The sequence below is a fragment of the Aquila chrysaetos genome, chromosome 24 (genome assembly GCF_900496995.4).
Source record: "Aquila chrysaetos chrysaetos chromosome 24, bAquChr1.4, whole genome shotgun sequence".
Taxonomy (NCBI): Eukaryota; Metazoa; Chordata; class Aves; order Accipitriformes; family Accipitridae; genus Aquila; species Aquila chrysaetos.
The window spans coordinates 15,363,904-15,385,625 of record NC_044027.1 but is presented as its reverse complement, the minus strand read 5'-3'; the positions used below and the strand labels follow the sequence as shown (position 1 = coordinate 15,385,625).

The 21,722-nt window shown below is 39.7% G+C and overlaps 1 protein-coding gene across 2 annotated transcripts in view; it reads left to right on the top strand.

Moving 5' to 3' along the window:
- MED27 (mediator complex subunit 27) overlaps positions 1 to 17,342 on the top strand; it is a 96,246-nt gene extending 78,904 nt beyond the window's left edge. For both annotated transcript variants that reach the window (XM_030000334.2, XM_030000335.2), the window contains 3 exons: positions 4,635 to 4,676; positions 14,185 to 14,262; positions 16,836 to 17,342. In XM_030000334.2, the coding sequence (XP_029856194.1) occupies positions 4,635 to 4,676; positions 14,185 to 14,262; positions 16,836 to 16,970 (255 nt within the window). In that variant the 3' untranslated portion in view covers positions 16,971 to 17,342. The remainder of the gene's footprint in view (positions 1 to 4,634; positions 4,677 to 14,184; positions 14,263 to 16,835) is intronic.
- The last annotated feature ends 4,380 nt before the right edge of the window (positions 17,343 to 21,722 follow it).

Sequence of the window (21,722 nt, the reverse complement as noted above, 5' to 3'; positions counted from 1 at the left end):
AACATTTCATTCGACTTAAGTAGAATTGGAGTTGCAGCCACTTAAATAATGAGTAAATTTGGCTTGGAAGATTGAATAAATGCGTAGCTTGCTAGTTTTGCCAACTGGAGCACATATTGACAAACAGTGAGCTCCCTCTTTCTCACTAATTAACTACACTGGTAATTGGAGAATAAGAATAAGATTGTGCTCTTGCAATGATTCGCTTTACTTATTGTGCCTGCTGGGAATGAGCGATTACAGTCAATTGCAAACATAGTCCATTCCAATTCCTTCTCTGTCACAACAGATGCTGTGGGGAAAGTACTCCAGTGAGGTTTCACTGTACTATTCTAGCTTCTCAGTTTCTAGCCTGATAGAGGGGAAAAATGCTCTAGCATTCAGAGGAGACACAGAAGAGTGTGAAAAAGGAGATCAGCGAGTATCATCTTTATTAAATAACAAAAATACGGAGAACCCTCAGGATCACAGTGGGAGGTGATTGTTTTTCCAGTGAGCAGTTTACACAGTAATTGCTGATTTGGGGGTTAGCATATGCATTCTATGATACTAGGTGGTATCATATAGTATGGCAGTTCTGAAGCTCTTGTCTTTTCTGTAAGCCACGTTGAAGAAGGGACACTGGATAAGTCGTTGTGCTTCTTTACACTTAAATAGCTGAATGAGGGTCTGTTGAGTCATCTTCCCAACTGCACAAGTCAGAAGGTCCTTCAAGTAACAAAAGTGAAATTCAGTAGGGGGCTTTCTCCAAGTAGAGCAGGGTTTGGGGCAACAAAACATATTCAACAGTACTCAACAGAAGAAATGGCCATCATCGGGAGACTGAATGATCACATAGACAGTAAGTGAAAAACAGGCTGTGCACAGAACAGGCCAACAATTTGCTTGCAGATCAGGGGAGTCATCGTTTATCTCTGAAAGTACAAGTGTTTTAGCAAATTTTGCATTACTGGGAAGAAAAAGGGAAGAGATGAATGCAAACAGCAGAGGCGTTGATAGTCTTCTGGTCCATTAGTCAGGCAAGTCGAGAAAAAAAACAAATACGGGTGTTTCTCATAGTTGTGGGACTGTGCATGGTGGCATACTAGCAGTTACGCAGGAAAGCTGACGTTGCATTATCCAGGCTGCTTCGGCTTGCGGTGTGCTTGTACATTGTGCTGTGTAGGTTGACAGGTACTTATGTGGAAGCTTCACGTGGTTTCTGCTGTACTAAAGTCTAGTTAAATTGGGTACTCCCTCTTACAGATTGAAATACTTTCAAAATTAAGGTGAAAAAACAGACGTCTTCAGCTTGCAGCGAGTAAAATAAGACACTACATTCTGGAGTTTTATTTTCAAACTTTGCTTATACAGACGAAGAATCATTGCATTTCTGAAGTGCTTCATGTACTTCTCTTGTGAATTATTCACAGACCCTGCAGAATACACGTCTTTGCCAAGTTGCCAGCTGCATAACTTAGACATTTTTGGTGACACTTTTCAAAAACAATAGGTGAGATCTGGCAGCCTCTGTCACGTCGTGGGTTCTGTACGCTGATTGCTCTGCAGTCTCTCTTGCTTACTGTACTAACCCATTGTGTCTAACACAACCTGATGCATTTAAATTAGCCCCATGGTTTTAGTGATGGCACCGTGCCACCCTTAATTTCAAACTTTGACATACTCATTGTGCACTGGAATTTAACCACGGATAGTAATTAATTAATAGTGTTGTCCTGATTCCTGAATAAATGAAGCTATGCAGCTCACCCTTGCAGGGCAGGCTTATTGTCAGCTGAGCCATTAGTACCTCTAGTCTGCCAATAAAAATAAAAACCTATTGGGATTTTTTGGCATAATAATACTGTGCTTTTCTTTGGATGCGGACACCAAGAACCACCTTGACAGGGCGTATTTAGAGTGGGTACTTAACATTGCTGCCTAGCCAAATTCCTATTTTTGCATCCGTTAGTCTTAACTAAAGAAACATAAGTGTCTCTGTTGAATTATCATGTTAAGGAACTTGGGTTATGTTAATGCTACGGCTTCATTAATTACCCCATATCAATAAGAAAAGGCAGCTTTTAGCCTCCTAGGGTAAGAGAGGAGAAGAAATAGTAGTATCAAAGGAAAGCTTCAAAGACAGGCAGAGCTGTCTCTCGGGTAATTTCTGATCCCTGCATTCTTTCCACTTCAAAGCTGGATGTGTGTGTGTTTCGGTGAAGGGGGGGTTGAATCCGATTTCTCTAATAAGTGTTGGCACCGGACCTGTTTGATATTAGATGCAGGGAACATTCTGATTTGTTATCGCCTTTGAAATCGTTCAGACGACCTTCAGAAAATGGCCTCTTGTTACTTATGCTGGGGGTGGGTGGGGAGAGTGGGGCATTGGGAAAAAAAGTCCCAGTTTAATTCACATGCAGAGGATGCCCTGAAATTGTGCTTTCAGCAGTTTTTTAGTTACAAATGTGTGTCTTGATTGAAAGTGAAAAGTTGAAGAATAATAGACCTATAACGATGCATTCTTTAATCCGCCTCTGCCTTAATCCTCTGTTTCAGGGGGAAAGGTGGGCAGTCATTTAGGATGTATGCATGTGGTTTGGGGGTTTTGGTAGCTTTTGCTCTTTTTTTTTTTTTTTTTTTTTTTTTTTTTTTTTTTTTAACTTGGATAACATCATGTCTGTAAGACAGACATTCATTACTTTTTCAGCTCTTCAGTCTTCATGCCAACTAATGAACATGCAGAACCTGTTGGATTCATCTTAATGCAGCATCTGAAGTGGATTTTTTTTTATTTTTTTTTTTTTTGCAAATCTTGAGTCTAACTAGAGAAGATCACATACTTGGTTTGATCACTAGAGATTAGCAAAACCATATATACATTCCAACTCTGCAGTCAAAGAAAGCCTTAAATTACATGAAAACAGCTTTTTTAAAATATGCATTATTTTTTTATTTTCAGATGTAGACTTTTCTAATATGGAAATGCAATGATTCCTTCCCAACAGGCACAGGTCTGGTATTACAGTGTAAATCCAGCTCAGGTCCAAGTCCAGGCTGAACCGCTGCTTGTGGACTCTAGCATATGAGTGTTGTTGGTGTTCACACAGGTTCTTGATCCCACCCTAAGAGCCAGTAAATGTAAAAAGGTTTGTAGGTACGTGCCTCAGGGTACTTCTGTCTTCATCTAACCTGGAAAAGGCATCGAGACATCAGCTGCCTTTTGTCTCACGGCAAGGTCAGCGGTACTAAGCCATGAAACATCTATCCTGAAGTGATTTTTAAAGTCTTTAACATCCCCTCCTGTCCAGACTGAGAATTGGGGATTCAGGAGTCACTTCTGTACAAGTATTTAGAAGTGGGCCACTTAACAGTGTTACTCTTAAAAAAATGGGAACTTTTAGCATTCTGAACTTTTTTAGCAATGTGAGTTAATTACTTGGGTTCAGCATCTGTCCCCCTGTCCTCCTTCACCACCCTCTAGTGTGTTTTACTCACTTCATATGACTTTCTTCATTTCAGACTCTTTTTGGACCTTTTAAAAGACTTGTAATTTCAGCTAGGACTTACGGGCACATAAGACAGAATTAAAATAATCAGTTGTACCTTATAGTAAAGGAGATAAACCCCCATTGTGGGAAAACATGTATCCAGCCATGTTATCAAGCACTAGAGGAGCTATCCCTGCTTCATAAATTAACTGAAAAAATTATTTTCTTCTGTCTAGACTAAGATTCCTGAGGTTAATGCTGCATCAGGCACCTTTCCTGTGACAAGTTTTGTGCATATGGAATTGTTGAGTACAGTGGGATCTGTAGAAAAAAAGTGATTTGCAAGTCTGGGATTGATGGAAGTTTCTCTTGTTTTTCCCTGCTGCTTTTCCTTGACAGAGTACAAGATATTCCACAGGGCTGGGCTGAAAAAGCATTAGCATGTCAGTTGAAATTGTTTAACATGTGAGCCATTTGGTTGTTTAACAAGGATAGCCTTACCTTCTGGGTTCCAGGGCTAATAAAACTGATTTCAATTTTGTTCTTTTAGTTTGTATATAGCTGAGCACATGTTTACATCATGGATGTGTGCAGTTATCTACAACCTTAAATCTCTTTTAGTGTGATTTTTGTCTGCAAATGTAAATGCAGTTTCCTAAGGGATGTTTTATTTAGCCCCAGTAGACCAGTGTTTTGGCTTAATTCAGCTAAACGTTCCTTGTGTCGTTTGTAACTGAATCACTTATTCAGACACAAGAAAAGCATAAACTTAGTAAAAATGCCCTCATTTTAGAAACAGACCGAAGCTGATGAATATTTGCATACAAATGAAGATTTTGCTGTTTTTAAAGAGAACACATTAATTCAACAGGTCTTGTGTGTATATATATATATATATTTTTTATTTTTTTTCACTGAAACTGTGATGAACTATGTTCATTCTTCATTGCAATACAAAGGAAATCTTATATCATTAATTCCATTTCTTGGATTGCAACAGGTAAAGGCAGTGGTTCAAAATAGTGAACTGAGAAATATGTCTCCATAGATCCATTTGCCTGTTTTTTTAATTTGAACAGCTGCTTAGCTTCTTTTTCTCTGTAAAGCTTCTTCTTTATGTGTGGTAATATATAACTTTTTTTTTTTTTCCCTCCCCTACTGTAGCTTGATATATGGTCTAAATCCAACTATCAAGTTTTTCAGAAGGTAAGTCTCATCATTTCTCTCTACCTAATGCGTATAGGAGATATGCGGAGTTTATTTTAAATATCTAGGCCCTTATGTAAAAGAATTCAGAATGTATTTCTTTGTCATCACAACTTGCAAATAACAAACAATAATCTGTAACAATGGAAAACTGTGAGTAGAAAAGGAGATCACTTCTGCTGTTACTTAATTTGGATTTATTTCCCATCATAGTTCCAGTTCATGGTTTGGAATAGGAAATTGGAGATTATACTACTCTAGCCTTAAAATTTCATGAGGAATCTTCAAGCACACTTTTTTTAGTTAATATCTTTTTGGGGAGAAAGGACTGTTTCAGGTTCATTTGGATTTTGTTTTGTTGTTTTCATTGGTTTTGGTTGCACCCCTCTCCTGAGGGCTTGAGTTTAATAAATCAGTAGAACTCACTTTCCAAAATGAGTTTGGAAATTTTTTCCATGATGTTATTTTGCCTGCTTCTCTTCCCATGTTGGTGTAACCAAAAGGAATAACTTAACTGAAATTAATGCCGTTCCAGAAAGTAAGAAAAGACCGATGAGAGAATGGGAGCAGTAAGTATAAAACTACTAAGAAGGTTAAAGTGTATTTCAAAAGGATCTATACCTCGCTATTTTCCAGGCAGGGAAGAGAAGATTTCTCTTTGAAAGCCTCTTGTCAAAATGCTGTAAGTTCAGATTGATCTGGGTTTAAATTCCGGTTTCCTTACCTTCAAGCCACAGTTCAAGGAGCTTGAGTCTCCAGCTAGCGTGCTAGCTTCCTTTCATCTACTTCTGTAGTTTGTGTAACAAATAGGGGTCAGGGACTCAAAAGGGCATAAAACCAGGGGTCAAAAGTATGGCATATTGGCTGTATTTGTGCATCTTCCTTCCAAGATTTCAGATGCAGTCAGAAGGGAAGATGTTTGACCTGTGATATTAACCTGCTAGAGATCAAAGAACTGCTTTTGGGGAGGTTGGTTGCTCTCCCTCTCTGCCTAGCATTAAAGCAAAATTTTGCTGCAGTTGATTCTTTACCCCAGGGATTAGTGGATTAAATATTCTTCCTTTTTTTCTCACTCCCCAAAAATATTTAGTGTCAAGTAGGGTAATATAGCAGGAAGTAAACCAGCGTAAATCTTAGTAACTTGTTTATGAGTGTGCTTTTAAGTAACTTTTGCAGTGGAATACGTTTAAGGTTCTGTAATTAAGTGCACCATCTCAATTTCCCCATATGTGTGTTAGGTTCTAAGCTCATTTGGGCATAAGGTTGCCTTCCTGGATGTTTTGGTTTAGAAGAACTTGGAAGGGTTAAATCATATTGCAATCATTTGTGCTAAATGATAACAAATCTTGATGATTTGATTATATAATATTAATTGCCTATATGCAAGGTAACAGAGTAGAGTACATGTACAGGTTTGCTTAGGAGTCAAAGTTAAGGACTTGGAGAGCATAAATACATAGAGTAAATTTCTCTTGAGGTCCAGGTGTTGGCCTTCAGACCAAAAGTGAAAGGAAGGGAATGTGAGGAAACATGAAATGCCCCTCTTACTGCTGCTTGTGTGGCTGCATTATGAATAAATAAGAATCTTTATTCTCTTCCTAATTCTCTAAAATAATATGATATGACCTGAATATTAAGTTCCTGTTGTCCAGTTCTCTCTTGGTAAATAATTATATATTTGCTATTACTTTAAAAAAACCAACAAACAAAAAAAACCCCAAAAACCCAAAAAAACCCCCCAACAACCAGAAGGAAAAGACTGCAGGAGAAAGGGTTGCCTGTAACCAGTTGAACAGCTGCCTGCATTTTTTTAATAGTGTTTTTATACATTTTGTTCCCAGCTCTGTCACTGTGTTACCTTGGGCAACTTAACCTCTCTTTGGATCAGTTTTCTGTATCCCTTAGGCTGGGGTAATACTTGCTGACTTCACAAGAGCTATTGCTGAATTGGTTGCATAGTGCTCTCAGATTCTTGCATGAAAAATGTGATAAAAATGCAAGGTGATGGTACTTTCTAATCAATAGATGCTGTACTATTGAGCTGATAGTTAAAGAAGTTAAGGCTAGGACCTAAGTCAGGTTTTCAAACAGATGATAGAAAATGCTGTGGTTCAGCATAGTAAGTTTTGTCTCTGTAGTGCTTGGTTTGATTTTCTCTTTATTCTCTGAAGCTGCACTTTTATCCGTTTATAATACTCAGGATGTCGTAGTTTGACCCCAGCCAGCAAATAAGCACCACGCAGCCGCTCACTCCCCCCCCCACCCAGTGGGATGGGGGAGAAAATCGGGAAGAGAAGTAAAACTCGTGGGTTGAGATAAGAATGGTTTAATAGAACAGAAAAGAAGAAACTAATAATGATAATACTAATAAAATGACAACAGTAATGATAAAAGGATTGCAATGTACAAATGATGCGCAGTGCAATTGCTCACCACCCACCAATTGACACCCAGTTAGTCCCCGAGCAGCGATCCCTCCCAGGCCAACTCCCCCCAGTTTATATACTGGGCATGACATCCCATGGTATGGAATACCCTGTTGGCCACTTTGGGTCAGGTGCCCTGGCTGTGTCCTGTGCCAGCTTCTTGTGCCCCTCCAGCTTTCTTGCTGGCTGGGCATGAGAAGCTGAAAAATCCTTGACTTAGTATAAACCCTACTCAGTAACAACTGAAAACACCAGTGTGTTATCAACATTCCTCTCATACTGAACTCAAAACATAGCACCGTACCAGCTACTAGGAAGACAATTAACTCTATCCCAGCTGAAACCAGGACACAGGACTAGTGATTTAGCAGTAGCAAAATGAAGGAAATAGATAAAATAGTGTTAGAGAAACTATTATACTCTCTTACTAGTGTAGGATCTGTACCGCAGGATCTTTAGAACAAATGTTTTCATGCCATTAAAAAATCATCAGTAAATGTGTCAGAGCACATCTGAATGTTCTTGAAATGTGTTTCTCATGGCAGACACCAGTAATGCGATGTGGAAGTGCTGTGCTGAGAAGGGAAAATACGGATGAGTAACCGCTCCCACCCAGGAGGCTGGGTAGCCCTTTCAGCTCTGCCGCCTTTAACGCTGTAAAATCAATCATCCCTATGAAGGGCAGGGCCGTTTCTCTTTAAAAGCTGGACCAAATTCTCAAACTCTGTCTTCAATGATATTATAACAACATCTGGAGCTCACAAGATACCTGTCTGGGGTAGCTGCAGGCCTGTCAAATTCTCACAGGGTTGCAGCACGACTTTCTAGGTTAAGGACCAGAGACCTCTGATCTTCAATTCAACCCTGTCAAACGAAGCTAAATTTGTCCTGACTTTTTGTTTGCAAACGTTGGCTGTGTCAGCAAGCCTTTTCTCTCTCCTTATTAGGCAGGATACCCGAGTGTGTATAATTTGATGGGGGACGGCTCCCGGAGGGCCCATTACTGTTAAAGTGTACAGTCATTTTCTAAGTTCCCTGGAGACTCCTTGAATCTGGTCCTGGGGTGAGTAAGCTTTGTAGGCATTGAATCCACCAGCAGGGTTAGATTCAGAGAATGGACCTGGGAAATAAGAGAGGGAAGGCTGAAAGGGCAAAAGCATGAGGAGCAGAGAAAAGGTTTTTCAGACTTCCATGTTGGTCTGACATTTAAACTCCACAGGAGCGGCAACTGTTTTGATCTTAAACCTCCTTATTTTAACACCTTGCATCTCTTGATCCACTAGTGCAAGAGGAGGAACAAAACAGGAAATAAGGAAATATTTTGGGGCTTAAATCTTGATGGGAAGAAGAGTGTACTTGAGGGCTGCATAATATGCCAGGTCATTGTGTAGAGGATTAAAAAAATATGTATTGTAGAGAATGGTGCAATATTCATAGCTTTGCATTCAAAAAAGAGGCAAAAATATAGAATAGGGGATCCGCTGTGAGTGGATCAAAATGGGAGGTGGTGTCAAACATTAACTGTTTCATTTATCAAACTGCTTAGTTAAGAGCAGCATAGCTGGTTTTGCTGTGTAATATGATCAGTCTGGCTGTTCAAGTCACATGCATAGGATTTAAACCCGTGTATGTCATTCTGATCTTGGAGTCCCATTCTTATTTTCACCTAAACGGTCTGTCAATTTTAGCGTGCCACAGACTGTTCTTGGTTTGGCTTGATATGCTTCTTCCCAAAGCATGTTTTAACCTAAACTTTGAGAAGCTGTTTGTGCCTATCCAGCTGTTTGTGAGCTGTGTAATCCCAAAGTGATAGAACTCGGGAGCACAATTTTCACCACTACAAGGGCACATAAGTATTGTAATGTATGAAGATGTATTCTTGTCAATAATCTCAGAATAAAATCACATGCGGGATGAATGCATGCATGAGACAAATCCTGGGCTATTGATGATGTCTGTTCAAGGAGAGGAGATGGACTGTTCCAGGGTCACCTGCATGATTGCTCCTGTGCATGATCAGTACTTGGTTCAAAGACCTCCTTAGGTGAAATAAAATCTCTATGACCCAGTCCAAATAAGCAGAACAAACGAAATAAAAACCTAAACACTCTGTGAGCTCTGAAAACAAGTGATAAATCCTCCGCTTCAGAAAAGTCTGGTAGTGCTTTACTGAATTGGGAGTGGGGAAGGGTGTGTAAAGGATTTCTGTGGAGTTCATCAGTGCCTGTTCGTAGAGGTACCATCCATCATCCTTCCGAGCGCCTCTCGGGCACCAGGTTCTGTGCACCAGATTTCCTCCAGAGAGACTCAGACGTGGTCCTGGAGAGAAGATTGAGTAATGGCAATCCTTGGAAATGAACAGAGGCACTCATGCAGTTTTTCCACACTATAAAAGGTCTAAACACTAATAAAATAACTTTCCTTTTTTTTTTTTTTTTTTCTTTTAGTGCTGTGATCATCCTCCAGAACTCATTGCTAGAGGCTACTGTTAAGGCCATGAACTTAGCAGGGTTTAAAAAAAGAATTAAAAACCTTACAGGGGATTTAGAGAATCCCTTTATATTAGATGGAGTTGTCGGTGCCATACTTGAGGGAATAAACCAATAAGTAAGTGGCAAGGAAAGTTATGACTCTTAAAGGAAGTTTTACACCTACTTTTGAAAAGCATATTTACTGGCAGTGAGATAAAATACTAGAAGAGAGAGACAGTTTGTGTAATTTAGTCATGTGATGTTTGTATTTTTATGTTTTAGTTTTTATGCCAGGTGTAGCTTCATACATCTATGGAACATACTTAGTCTATGTATGCTCCACTTAGGTGGAGCAAATATGGTGGAGCCTATACCATAGGCCTTTGCTTTTGTGCTGCTTATTCCAGTTAGAGGAAGCACTTGTTCAGCTTTCTCAAACTGTGAATTGTAGAATGCTTTTTTTTTTTTTTTTTTAATGACTTTTCAGCTTTGGGATGCTATGTGACTAAAAATTGTCATCAAGGCCCAATAATGCCTTTTTTTGGATTTGTCACCTTTGGAAAGCACATTTTAGCAGAGCAGTACTATCAAGTGGGTACAGAAATACTCTAGAAATGACTGGTGTTGGCTCGGTTGAGACAAATAACAGGGAGTTTGTTTTCTGCTCATCGCTGGGTCTTGGTCTCATGAGCTATTTATAACTTTACCCAGCAGACAGGCTGAGCCGTCGGCTGCGAGAGGGAAGTCAGGAGTCCAGGTCTCCCCACTCTGCTGCAGAGCAGAGCAACCGCCTGGGCTCAGCAGGTCGTTTCTCGCAGCAGGCCGGTACCCAGACAGCCCTGCTCGCTCGCTGGGGCCTGGTTGTTCACCAAAAGTGACAAGTACGTAGGATTTAATTTGCACAGAGTCGCGACGAAGATTAGGTTTGATCCAGTATCAAGTCTGTTTTGCATTCCTGGTGTATGCAGTGCCTTAGACAAGGGAGCAGAGATGCATTTTAGTAGTACGTGGTTATGGTCAACTTGAATTTGGAAGTGAAAAGGAGAAAACAAAAAAATCTCAGGCGATATAATTAACTATTAACAAGAAGGGAAGTTTTCTTGTTCAAAGTGAGTCACTGCCAGAATTTTTTTTTCCCCATGTTACTGAAGTCTCTTTTGCTCTGTCTCAAAGTGCTTAGTTAAACAATAGCTATTTTATTTAGCAAAATTGTGCTTCAGGAGATTGCCTTGTCTTGCCTTTTTTTTTTTTTTGAACAAAAATTCCAAGCGCTTTTCAATATATGAATTGTGAAATATTGAGCTTTTCTGCAAGATCTCTTGAAAAATCTATGTCAAGGTCCAGAGCAACAGCTATCCCAATCAATGTGTGCTCTTCTGAATATGTTGCTGTATAGAAAGAGGTAGAGAAATTAGAAAGTGACTGATAACTTTGATAGCAGTAGGTAAGGTAGAGCAATAAAAGTGAAGTTAATAAAATAAAACCCTGAAATGTACAAAATGTCATCCTACACCCAGAATAAATTAGTTTGTGATTCCAACTTGGCTGGAAGAAAAAGTGTGTCCCTTAAGTGAGCTGGCGCATATGCAGTTTGTTTTGCTTTGCTTTGGTGTGAAATCGTATTGCCATTAGTAAAGCTGGGTATTGATCTCCCCTCTGCCTTTTTTTTTTTCTTTTTTTTTTTCTCTTTTTTAATCTTGGCTGGTTTGTGCTTTCTCTCATCATCTCTGTTAACCTGGGGGGGGTGTAATTCTTCCTTCATTCCTGTGCACTGGCCAGTTTATCATTTGCCCAGGTCTTTTCTCTTGTTTGACATCATGTTCTTTGCTGGGTTGGGGGGGGTCATTCCCCTACTCCTCTTCCTCAGATTTGACACACACTTTGATCTTCTTAGAATCACTTTATCTGCATTTGCTTATGGTAGAAATCGCCTCCTTTTTGTTCAGAAAACATTATTAGTGTTCTGGCAATGCTGGGATGGCTTTTATCTCCCTGTGGAATCTCATTAGCTTTACATTACAATAGCAACAGCATATGTGCAACTTTGCTAAAGTGGCCAGTCAATTTAAATTTGTTAATAGCAGTATTTTTTTAAGCAACTTTCTTCAGTGCCAAGAGAAAAAAACTTTGTTGTTCAGGGAAAAAAAAACCAAACAAAACAGTTTGTTAGAAGTAGAGATACAGCAGAAGGAGAGCGGCTGCTCATAAATATCTTCAGAACTTTTTATTCTTTGACATGTCTGGTACTATCCTATAAAAGCACCATCTTAAAAGAAAAATATTCACATAGCTAGTAGGGCTTGGGTTACAGTCATTTCTGAACGCTACATGAGATGTTTAAAAGAAATGACTGATTTGAGTTGTGCTGTGTTATTAATGCACTGTTAATCACGTTATTTCTAATTTTTTTTTTTATATGGTAACATATAAATGGCTTAAGCAGGCTGAGGTCCATTTTGTGATATTTTTGCAAACTCACCAGAATGTGTGTGTTCCCAAAAGTTTTCCTTTCCAAATGTCAGAATCGCATGTCCTTATTCACGTTGAATGGAGCTGCTTTTGGAGTTAGTTGTGCATGAATGATGGGGAGCAGAATCTGTTTCTAAAACTGTAGTGTAACTTAAAACTGGATTCAGTGTAGGACAGACTAATTTGATGTAGTGTTCTGCGGAGGAAGTTTGTGTGGTGTGAATTAGAGCCTTCTATACATGGATTTATTCAGGAATATATCTTTTACAGATTCACCTCCCTGAATAGCTTCAAGCATGAGCCTCTTTTTCACCAGTGAAAGTTTGAGTGCTTCAGCACAATTCACGTTGCTGAATTAGACTAACTACAAATCAGGAACAAGTGGAGTTAGCTGGGAATAGTAATTGTAATTTCAGTTCACACTTCATCTTACTCAAAGTTTGCTATAGTATATAGACAAGCCCTGGGAAGTATATAGACAAGCCCTGAGAAGAGTGCTACTTCTCCATGTTAAAACTAGAAAATACAATTTAATCACTAACTAGACAACCATGTAGTTTGTTGGATGCTTTGATATTACTGATGAGGACCGTTAATAGATTTACAAGTTAGAAGATGTGAAAGACCTGTCGTGGTTGTGTAGTCTTGAGTTCTTTAATAGTCCAGCCCAAAGAATTTTGCCAAGAATTTCTGCATTCAGCCTAGAACTTCTGAGAAGTAAGCTGTTGACTGTGCTAGTAACTTAGGGAGCTGACAGGCTGCATACTGTTAGTGAATTGTATCACAGCTGTCAGAAACTGCCCCCTTCCAGAATCATTAAAAAAAAAAAAACCAACAAAAACCAAAAAAAAAAACCCCCCAAAAAAACCAAACCAAAAACCCCAGAAAAAAAACCCTATCAAAGCATTGGTTGGTCTTCCTGATTATTTTTTTTTTAATTATTCTTGTTATTATAAATACACATTTTATATGTATTCTGTCTAGCTGTAATTCCCAGATGTAAGATATTGTTATGGCTCTGGGAAATTAAAAAGTTTTCTATCAGAAATCTTTTACTAATGCAAGTATTTATACACCATAATCATATTAATTGATTCCTGTTTTCAGAGGAAATGAAACTGAGAGCTCGGTTCCTGTTTGTTCAACATAAGCAACCTGAAGTAGGACTACAAGAGTTAAATATTTTAAGTTTTCCCATTAAAAAATGGAGAGAGTGTACTCATTTTTCTAGTAAAGACACAGTTTCAATTCAGGGTATTTTAGCGGGGGGGGGTGGTGGGGGTGGTTTGGTTTTCGTTTTGGTTTGGTTTCACTAAAACAGACCAAACCCAAAACTTCAGGGTTTTTTTTTTTTTCTTTTTTTGAAGTCTTAACCTCTGTTCTTATAAGTTAGTCTTCCATAACTATTTAATTTAGCTACATTATTGACAATGTTTTTTCTTTTGTTGAGTCAATCATCATAGATTAAGAGAATATATTCTCTAAAAAAAAAATGACCAAACTAAAAATGGGAACATTTAAAGAGAAAACCAAAGTACTTTCCTCTGACATGATTTGTTTAGTGACTTTCCTTGTTTATGATTTCACAGAATACATGAGATTTTAATCACGGAAGCACAGATTCTGCTGTTATGCTGTAGACATTTGAAAGTTAGGCAAATTATTTGCAATTGATGTTTTTATTTTATATGGTACAGAAGATGTTTTTTTTTTTCCTTTTTACAGCTGGGTTGGTAGTACAAAATAGGACGCGAAACATGTTAGTTTAGTATTGTTCCATGCAGCATAGAGCTGGACACCTTTCTCATCACTTGGCTCACATTAGCTACCAGTCTAGATTCTTTTACCAACACTAATAGCTTTTATCATGTTTATGAACTTCCAAAGGTGTGTTTGATTTTACTGTATGCATACGAAGTTAATTATCATGATTGCTTCAGCTGATTCTTGTGTGAAGTTGGCAGAGGGAATGGAAGCTAGCTGTCAAAAACTAGCCCAGATTACTTTGAGAACGTCTTCACAGTTATGTAATCCTTGGTTTGCTACTTCCCCATGGAATTTATACTGTTTTCCTGCAGATTAACACTACTTGGCCTGAAATACAGGATGAATAAGCGTATATTCTCCTTTTGGCTGATACAGGTGACGGATCATGCGACCACTGCTCTGTTGCACTACCAGCTGCCTCAAATGCCAGATGTGGTAGTCAGATCTTTCATGGTAAGTGTATTGGAAAATACATTTTTGCAGATAGACTTCAGCATGCTTACAGTGATTGACATTAGGCAGTTCTGATGCAGTTGTAATTTCCCCTATTTGAACAAGCTAGGCAGTAGAGAATGACTGTAATTCTTTGTATCTGATACCTGGACTAGGATGAAGAGCTCATTCTCGTTACCCTGCGATAATTGGTGTTGGAAGACTGAGCTGTATACAATTCTTCTGTCAGATATCTCAGTATTAGCTTGATGATTCCTATTTGCAAAGCTACTCTGGGTCATCTCCAAAGGCAGTAGGAAAAACTCTCTGAACCAGTATCTTTGCTATGGCCCAGCCCTTCCACACTGTTCATACTGCACAAGGAGTTGAGTTCCACATGTAGAAAGTCTGCTCCACTGGAAGTTCCCCAGTAAGAGGAAACTCCCAGGTAGTGTGTTCCAGCTGAGGCAGCTTGCTTGTCAGGTTGCCCAGTATGGGAAGTGATGTGTGTTATTTGGAGTATGATGAGAGGGGGGAACGTGATCGGAAAGAGTCCATTTTGCTGTATCCACTTTCAGCCCCAGCGTTGTTCCTAAGGAATTGCATGTACTTGCCCAGCACAGAAGCAGGTGGTTTGGGGAATCAAGGAAATGCTCACTGAAGTATCCTGCTGGTTTCTTACGGAGTAAAATTAATCAAATACTGCTCTACCTTAATATGCAGATTTAAATTTATCACCTTTAATTCTGCTTGTATTTAGAATTTTGTGAAATAAACTTGAATATAAGCAGCCCTGTTAAACCTTGTTCTGACCCTCTGATTATGATTCAGAATTCCTTCTACCAAGATGAATTTTGGCAGTGGAGACTATTGCTGTTCTGTCTGCTGCAGTCTCCCAAAGGAGGCTTTTGGGAGAGTTTTCTCTGCTCTTCAGACTTTTTCCTTCACTTAACTTCCATTACGTTACCCCTTCACCTGGAGCAATGTAACTGAGACTTTTAAAAACAAACATCTAATTTTGCCATTCACAATCTTTAGGTGTGTACAGTAGCATTTGGTCTTTTATGTCTTTAATTTCCACTGTGTAATTTCAGATCAGTCAGACTCCCCTACCTGCTGTGCTGGTTTGTTTATTTAATAAAAAGGCCACTAAAGTGAGAGATTTGCAAAGGTCTCTTCTCTTGGAGTGCATCTTAAAATAATAGGTTTTGAAAGGTGAAAGCAACTCTTCACTCATCAAATACATGTTTCAACATGTTTCTGAAAATGAATGTTTAATAGAATGGGTAGTTTGTTTAAGCCATGGACCTGCCTTATTGATTTGATAAAACACTACTAAAACTTTTAACAAAGCAAAACCAGATGTACACCATAAACGTCAATATGTTGGTCCTTTCACATGTCAGTTGTGCAATCCACATGACAGGATGTAGTGAAGCCCTAATTTTCTGTTGGGAATGAAGAATGCCTTTTTTTTTTTTTTTTTTTTTCCTTTCAACAGATGTCTCAAGTGCACAATTTAACTTCATTTACCTATTTTTGTATTATAGTTCAGAAAATTCGATTTCTCTGTAGTGCAAGCAAAGCCCATCCAAGCTGAAGTAAATAACAGCAATTTACTTGTAGTGTTCTGTTGCCCTTGTCCCCATATTTACTGCTAAACCCAGAGAAGATCTAGTTCTTTTGGAGGAGAGTTATTGACGGCCAAAGGTTTGGTTGCTATAGAGAAGGCTCTGATGAAGATGGAAGGATTTGTTTCAATAAACTCAGCTGACCTCTTCTTCAGAGAACAATTTTCTCTTATCGATGTAATTCAATAGAACTTTAAATGACAAGATTCATGTGCATCCTTCACAGTATAAATCTGCTGGTCTAGGTGTTCTTTAGTTGCGTATCTCCTTGAGTTGGGAATTGAGTTATGTAATGCCCATTGCTATGTATGATGATGGGAACAATCCACTTTAGAGGCAGGAACTTTACCTAGGAACACCTGAACTTACTCTGTGTTGTTCAGCAGTAGCCTTTATATATATATATTTATCAGTGTAATCAGATTTAAAATGGTACAGTATTTTTATGACCAAGGAGTATTGATCTTAAAATCGCATTAGAGAGGAAGTTAGTTAGCTTGCTGTGAAAGTCCTTATATCTTCAGCTATGAAGAGTTCAGACCGTTGCAGTATGATTGCAGCAGGGGTGTGATAGATGATCATAGGAAGAGACAAACCAATATTTGGTTGAAGAAGGTACCCATCAAGAGCAATTACATTCCAGTAAAAATATGAGGAGTGTTACAATACTTGCTTTCCGTCATGATTCTCTAGCTGCAAATACCTCCTGCTCAGAGTGCATGAATTTCTATTAACAAATTTGCTTAAGTGACTAAAAAAGCAAAAGACGATTAATAAAGTGGGACTTCAGCTATAGAGTGACCTTGTAATCTTCGGTATGTTTCTGTTTATAAAACCACTGTGTACCTCACGGGGCCTCGCCAAAGTACATTCTCTGTCCTTGCTATCGCTGTTTGACAAGAGTGATGACAAAGGGGAACGTCCGTATTCAGTTTTCTTAATTTCTCTCCCTTTTCCTTTTAGACCTGGTTAAGAAGTTACATAAAGCTGTTCCAGGCTCCGTGCCAGCGCTGCGGAAAGTTTCTGCAGGATGGCCTGCCACCCACATGGAGGGATTTCCGAACACTTGAAGCTTTTCATGACACTTGCAGGCAATAGTAGCCCAGCCATTGATAACACGAGGAGGGAACAATCTGTCGGGCTTGGAAGAGAGCTGATGGTTTAATAGGTGGTTCCATTTCTGAACCTTTCATCCTGTACTAAGTAGTGAGGTTGCACTAATACATTTGACTCTTCAAAAGCCATCAGTCTGCAAGGCATTTGTGAGACTAGTGTGTTTTGAAGAAGATGGTAAGAAGCTGTGCGTGATCGCTTGATGCTACTGAGCTGAAATGGTATGTCTGGGGAGATCTGGCAGTAATAATCATTATTCTAAACCTTAATGAAAATATCTGTGTACAGTTTGTTTTGTGACAGAATTTGCAATGTTGAAGACTTTTATAAGCTTGAAATAAATTTTGTATTCCAGAATTTGTACTATTTATTTCATTATTTGATCAACAAAATCCTTGGGTTTGGTGTGGATTTTTCAACGCTGCTCTTTTGTTTAGAAGACTGGAAACGTTCAAACATGCATGCTGGTATGAGGGGGGATTGTTGTTGTTGCAAGGTTGCTTATCTGAGCACTGGTGGTTTTTTGTGGAAGAGATTATGGTGTTGATTAAACATGGAATTTCAAAGGCATGTGGCAGCTTGGAAGATGCAGTATACTTTCTAAGGCGGGGGGAAACAGATGTTTCCCTTTACTAAAATTGTAATGAAAAATGTTAGCAAAATCTGCATGTATTAAGTGGTTAGAAAACTTGTGATGAGCAGTGACAGCGCGTATAATTTGTCATGTTTCAGAACTGAAAGTAGTAAAATAATTCAGCCCTAAAGCACAGCTGCTGCAGCACAGACACGTACAGCATGTTTCCTAAATAATTTAACATTTACATGCAACATACCAGTGAAGAGTAAGATCCCTCCCAGTAATCATTGCCCTTGGAATGGATGGGAGTATTCAGCTCCTACAAGCCTCAGCCATTTTTCCTTTACCCAAAGACCAGGAAGGTCCCTGGTCACGTCCCAGCTGAATACTCACTGGCCTGGGGCTGTAGCGGCTTAAGTGTCTTCTCTGGTATTTTCTTGAGGACTGTACATTTCATCTGTCATCTCCTGATAGCCAATTAGATTAATTATACTGTCATTCCCACTAGCGCTCCCTTGTTTCCTTTACAAGCCACAAAGGTTTCGGTAATAAGCTTGCTTTTGGGAGCTGGTAAGGGGAGGCCTGGAGAAGCTTTGTCACTCAGTTAATTTTCAAATAAATTGACATTGAGGTAGAGTGCTGCAGACTAATTTTTGAGGTTCCTTCTGCCTGTGTGAAAAGCTTCTGTTGCAGAAAGAAAAGACACCCCTTGAAGGCTTTGGTGGTGGCAAAGTTTGGTTTGGTTTTCAGTAAGGAATGTTGAGTGAAGTTAATTGCATTTAATAAAAAGAAGGGGATGGGGGGGACACAAAAACAGGGCAGGAGGGGGAGGGACCCTTTTTTCTGCAGTTGATCGAAATAAGGTGTTCAAAGATTTTAAAACAATTGTTTAATTTAATTTGAACCTACAGCATTTATGAAACAGCCCGTTTCATAGCTGTGGAGACTGAAAAATGAAGAAACTTGAGTATCACCTTGTACTTGTGTGGTACTAAATTAACTGTGTTTGCTGGTAACATAAAAGACCGAGCTCCCAAAGGTAACAGCTCCTTCCTGTGAGGACAGCATGTGGTGTGGGGATTTCAGCTTTCTAGGTATAGAAATCCGTGCAAGACTGGCTTGTATAAAAGAGAGGAACTTGAAAGAAAATAGGCATTTATGACTTCCTTTGGAGGCACAACATTGTGTATGAAGAATGAGCGTGTATTTGTTTGAGGATGTTGGTGAGATCTGATTCTTTGTTTTTCCCAACTTTTTTTTTAAATTATTATGCCCAAACACCAAACAGAAACATGGCCATAGCAGTGGGATAATGGCCATTTCAAATCCAGCTGCAGTTGAATTACCCACTGAAAACTTTTCATGCTATTATTTGACCCAAGTAGCCTTCTCGTTACAAAGATCACCCAAGACAGAACAGTGAGAGCGAGCCTTGTAAATAAGCGGCCCTGCTATCCGTCCCGTTACTGCACTAATTAGAAGGCCTGGGTTTGTGATAGTGTAAGCATTTTTTTTTGTTAATAAAAAGGTCATAATATAGTATCCAACCTGCTTTAGGCACCGCTGTCTGCTCCATTCTGTTTATACTTAAATAATGGTGTAGAAAGCAAATCCTGAAGTTCACAAAAGTACTATAGTGGAATCATGTCTTGGCACTTGGAGATAATTAGTAGCAGAAAACAGCATCAGCCGGTCTGTGTGTTAATTGAGCCTGAAATTTTAAACCTGTAATTGGCAAGCCTGATGGAGAATCATAAAATTCACTGTAGGTACCTCAGTACAAAAATAATTGTCTTAGAGAAGTGCAACGCAAACCTGTTTGTCACGTTCCTTCCCCCAGAAAACTGCAGTAGGAGGGAATCTTCTCTCTTTCTAGGGAGAAACAGTGATTTTTATCCCTGCAAGCATTTAACTGTGACAGGTTGGAATATTTCCATTTTGGGGAGTGGAATTCAACTGTCTGAATGCTTCTAAAGCTTATGAATTTCAGCAGTTCGGATGCAGTATGTGCTCATCTCTGCTTATTGTCCTGGAGTCTGAATGCTGGGTGGCCAGTGCCCGATTATCGCCGAGATATGGATTTCCAAGGCAAGCAGAGGCTCGCTCTGAGTTTTGAATGCGCGAGGAGTAGAAACTGGGAGATTGTAACTAAAAAGCCATTCTCACAATACAGCATGTTGGTGTTCTTCCTCAGCTTTGTAGCTTGGATACTGGACTTTATTATTTTTCTTTTCCACTGTTAGTTAAAGGGGATGGGTGGCAAAAAGCAGTTTAATTGCAGGATGAGCAACCTTACTGTTTTTATCGTTAGAGTTTGTTGCAGGTTTTTAAACCGCTCAGATCTTCAAGGCAAACAGCAAGGACTGTGATCCCTGAAGAGTGGTTGGCTCTCACCTTTTCTAAAACATCTTCTAGAACTGCATTTCTCCTGATAGTTATTTCTGCAAGGCAAGCACAACTACAGAATCAGTAGCAGCCAAATTGTTATTAACAGAGAGAGAGAAAAGGAAACTAATCTACATGCAGAAACAACAGTGCTGTTTTAGTGGCTCAGGTTGCGTGTGTTATAGAGCTGCATCGTTCCAGTATTGTTGTTTATAGCACAATGATACATCAGTCTCACCCAATAGTGCAGGAAAAGTGCGTCGCCTCGCCCTGGTTGGCATCATCTTGGTGTCGCTTACCCTAATCAGAACAGGCAGCCTTCTGCTGGATCCCTGATGTGAAGAAATCCCGTTTTATTCTCCTGTGTGCAAACCCCACCTACTGTGCTTGTGGCGCTTGCAAGTGCTAAAGGTTACAAAATCCATCTTTTTGCTAAGAAAGCAACTTAATTAATGTGAAAGTTTCTCTCGTGAAGGGAACCCGCAGCAGATATGCAGTGCGTATTGCAGCCGACTCCCCGCTTCCCGCCCAGCACCCCTCCCCAAACCACTTTAATTTCTCTGCCAATATTGGACAAATGTAACAGGCTGACTTTTTAATTTTCTACTCCCAGGTCTCCCTTGTCCCCTCATGCATTTTTCATCACAGCTCATGGCTCCCTCCCTGCCTGCCCTGTGAACAATATTGATCGACTGATTAAGCCATCAAGCCATGGCAAACAACTTTAATTTTCTAACCAAAGCCTTTTAGTTCTCTTCCCTTTCTTGTGTATTTGTTACCTTCTTATGAAGTTTTTAATGTCTGCTTGGAAACAAATACATTTTTTGAATTAGTCCCTGGGTTAATTGGTTGCTACGCTCCACCGAGAGCAATCCACATTAAAATATTAACCCAGAAAATGTAATAAGAGAGAGTGGGAAGTGCTAGGTACGGTCCTCTGTTTCAAAGCTAGAATCGTTCCTGTGCAAGCTTTTGGAGAAGGGCTTAAAGAAGACTTAGGGTGCTTGCGTTTTCTCTTTGGTCTCTCCCAATGACCTTACATTTTAGTGAGAAGAGAGGAAGCCCACCGCGGCAGTACAGCACCCCTGGCCATACCTACAGCACTTGGGCTCTGGGTACCAGGCTGCGCTCATCAGGTTTCATACACACTGCTGTCGGCATGCTCTGAAAACCATACGAGTCCCTGCAAGGATACGTGAGACGCGGTTTGTCCCGTAGAGCATTTTTAAGCAATGATGATGATAAAGTGAAAGGAGATTCATCTGACCTGAATCCCAGGGCTGGCAGGTGGGTAAAAGCATCTTTCTCGCAAACTCGGTACATGTGGTTTCAGTGAGGCTTGTCAGAATCGCTCTGTGGGTTTGCAAATTGCTTTTCAAGGTAAAAATGCAGCTTAAATATCAGGATATTTGTCTCTCACTGGAAGCCTTAGAGCTCTGCAGCGTGCAGTGATGCTGCAATCCTGTCTTAGGTGCTGGTCCTTCAGGTAGCTCTGAGCTGTGAGAACACCAATAGAGAATTGTAGCATGTGTCGAGGATCCTCATGCTGAGCGTTGGCTCGACTGCTCGTTCTGATGTCTCCAGATCTGTGAATCACAAAGATGAGCAAAACCCTTCCAAAGGACCCAGGCCACTGTTAATGAAGGGTCTGCATAAAGGCAGTGCTGGGACCAGGCATCGATACGCCCCTGTAGCCGCCCTGTGACCAGTCTCTCTCGGAGTAGTTAGCTGGGAATCAGTCGCTCCTTGCTCTGTTCGGATACACGCAAAGAGCC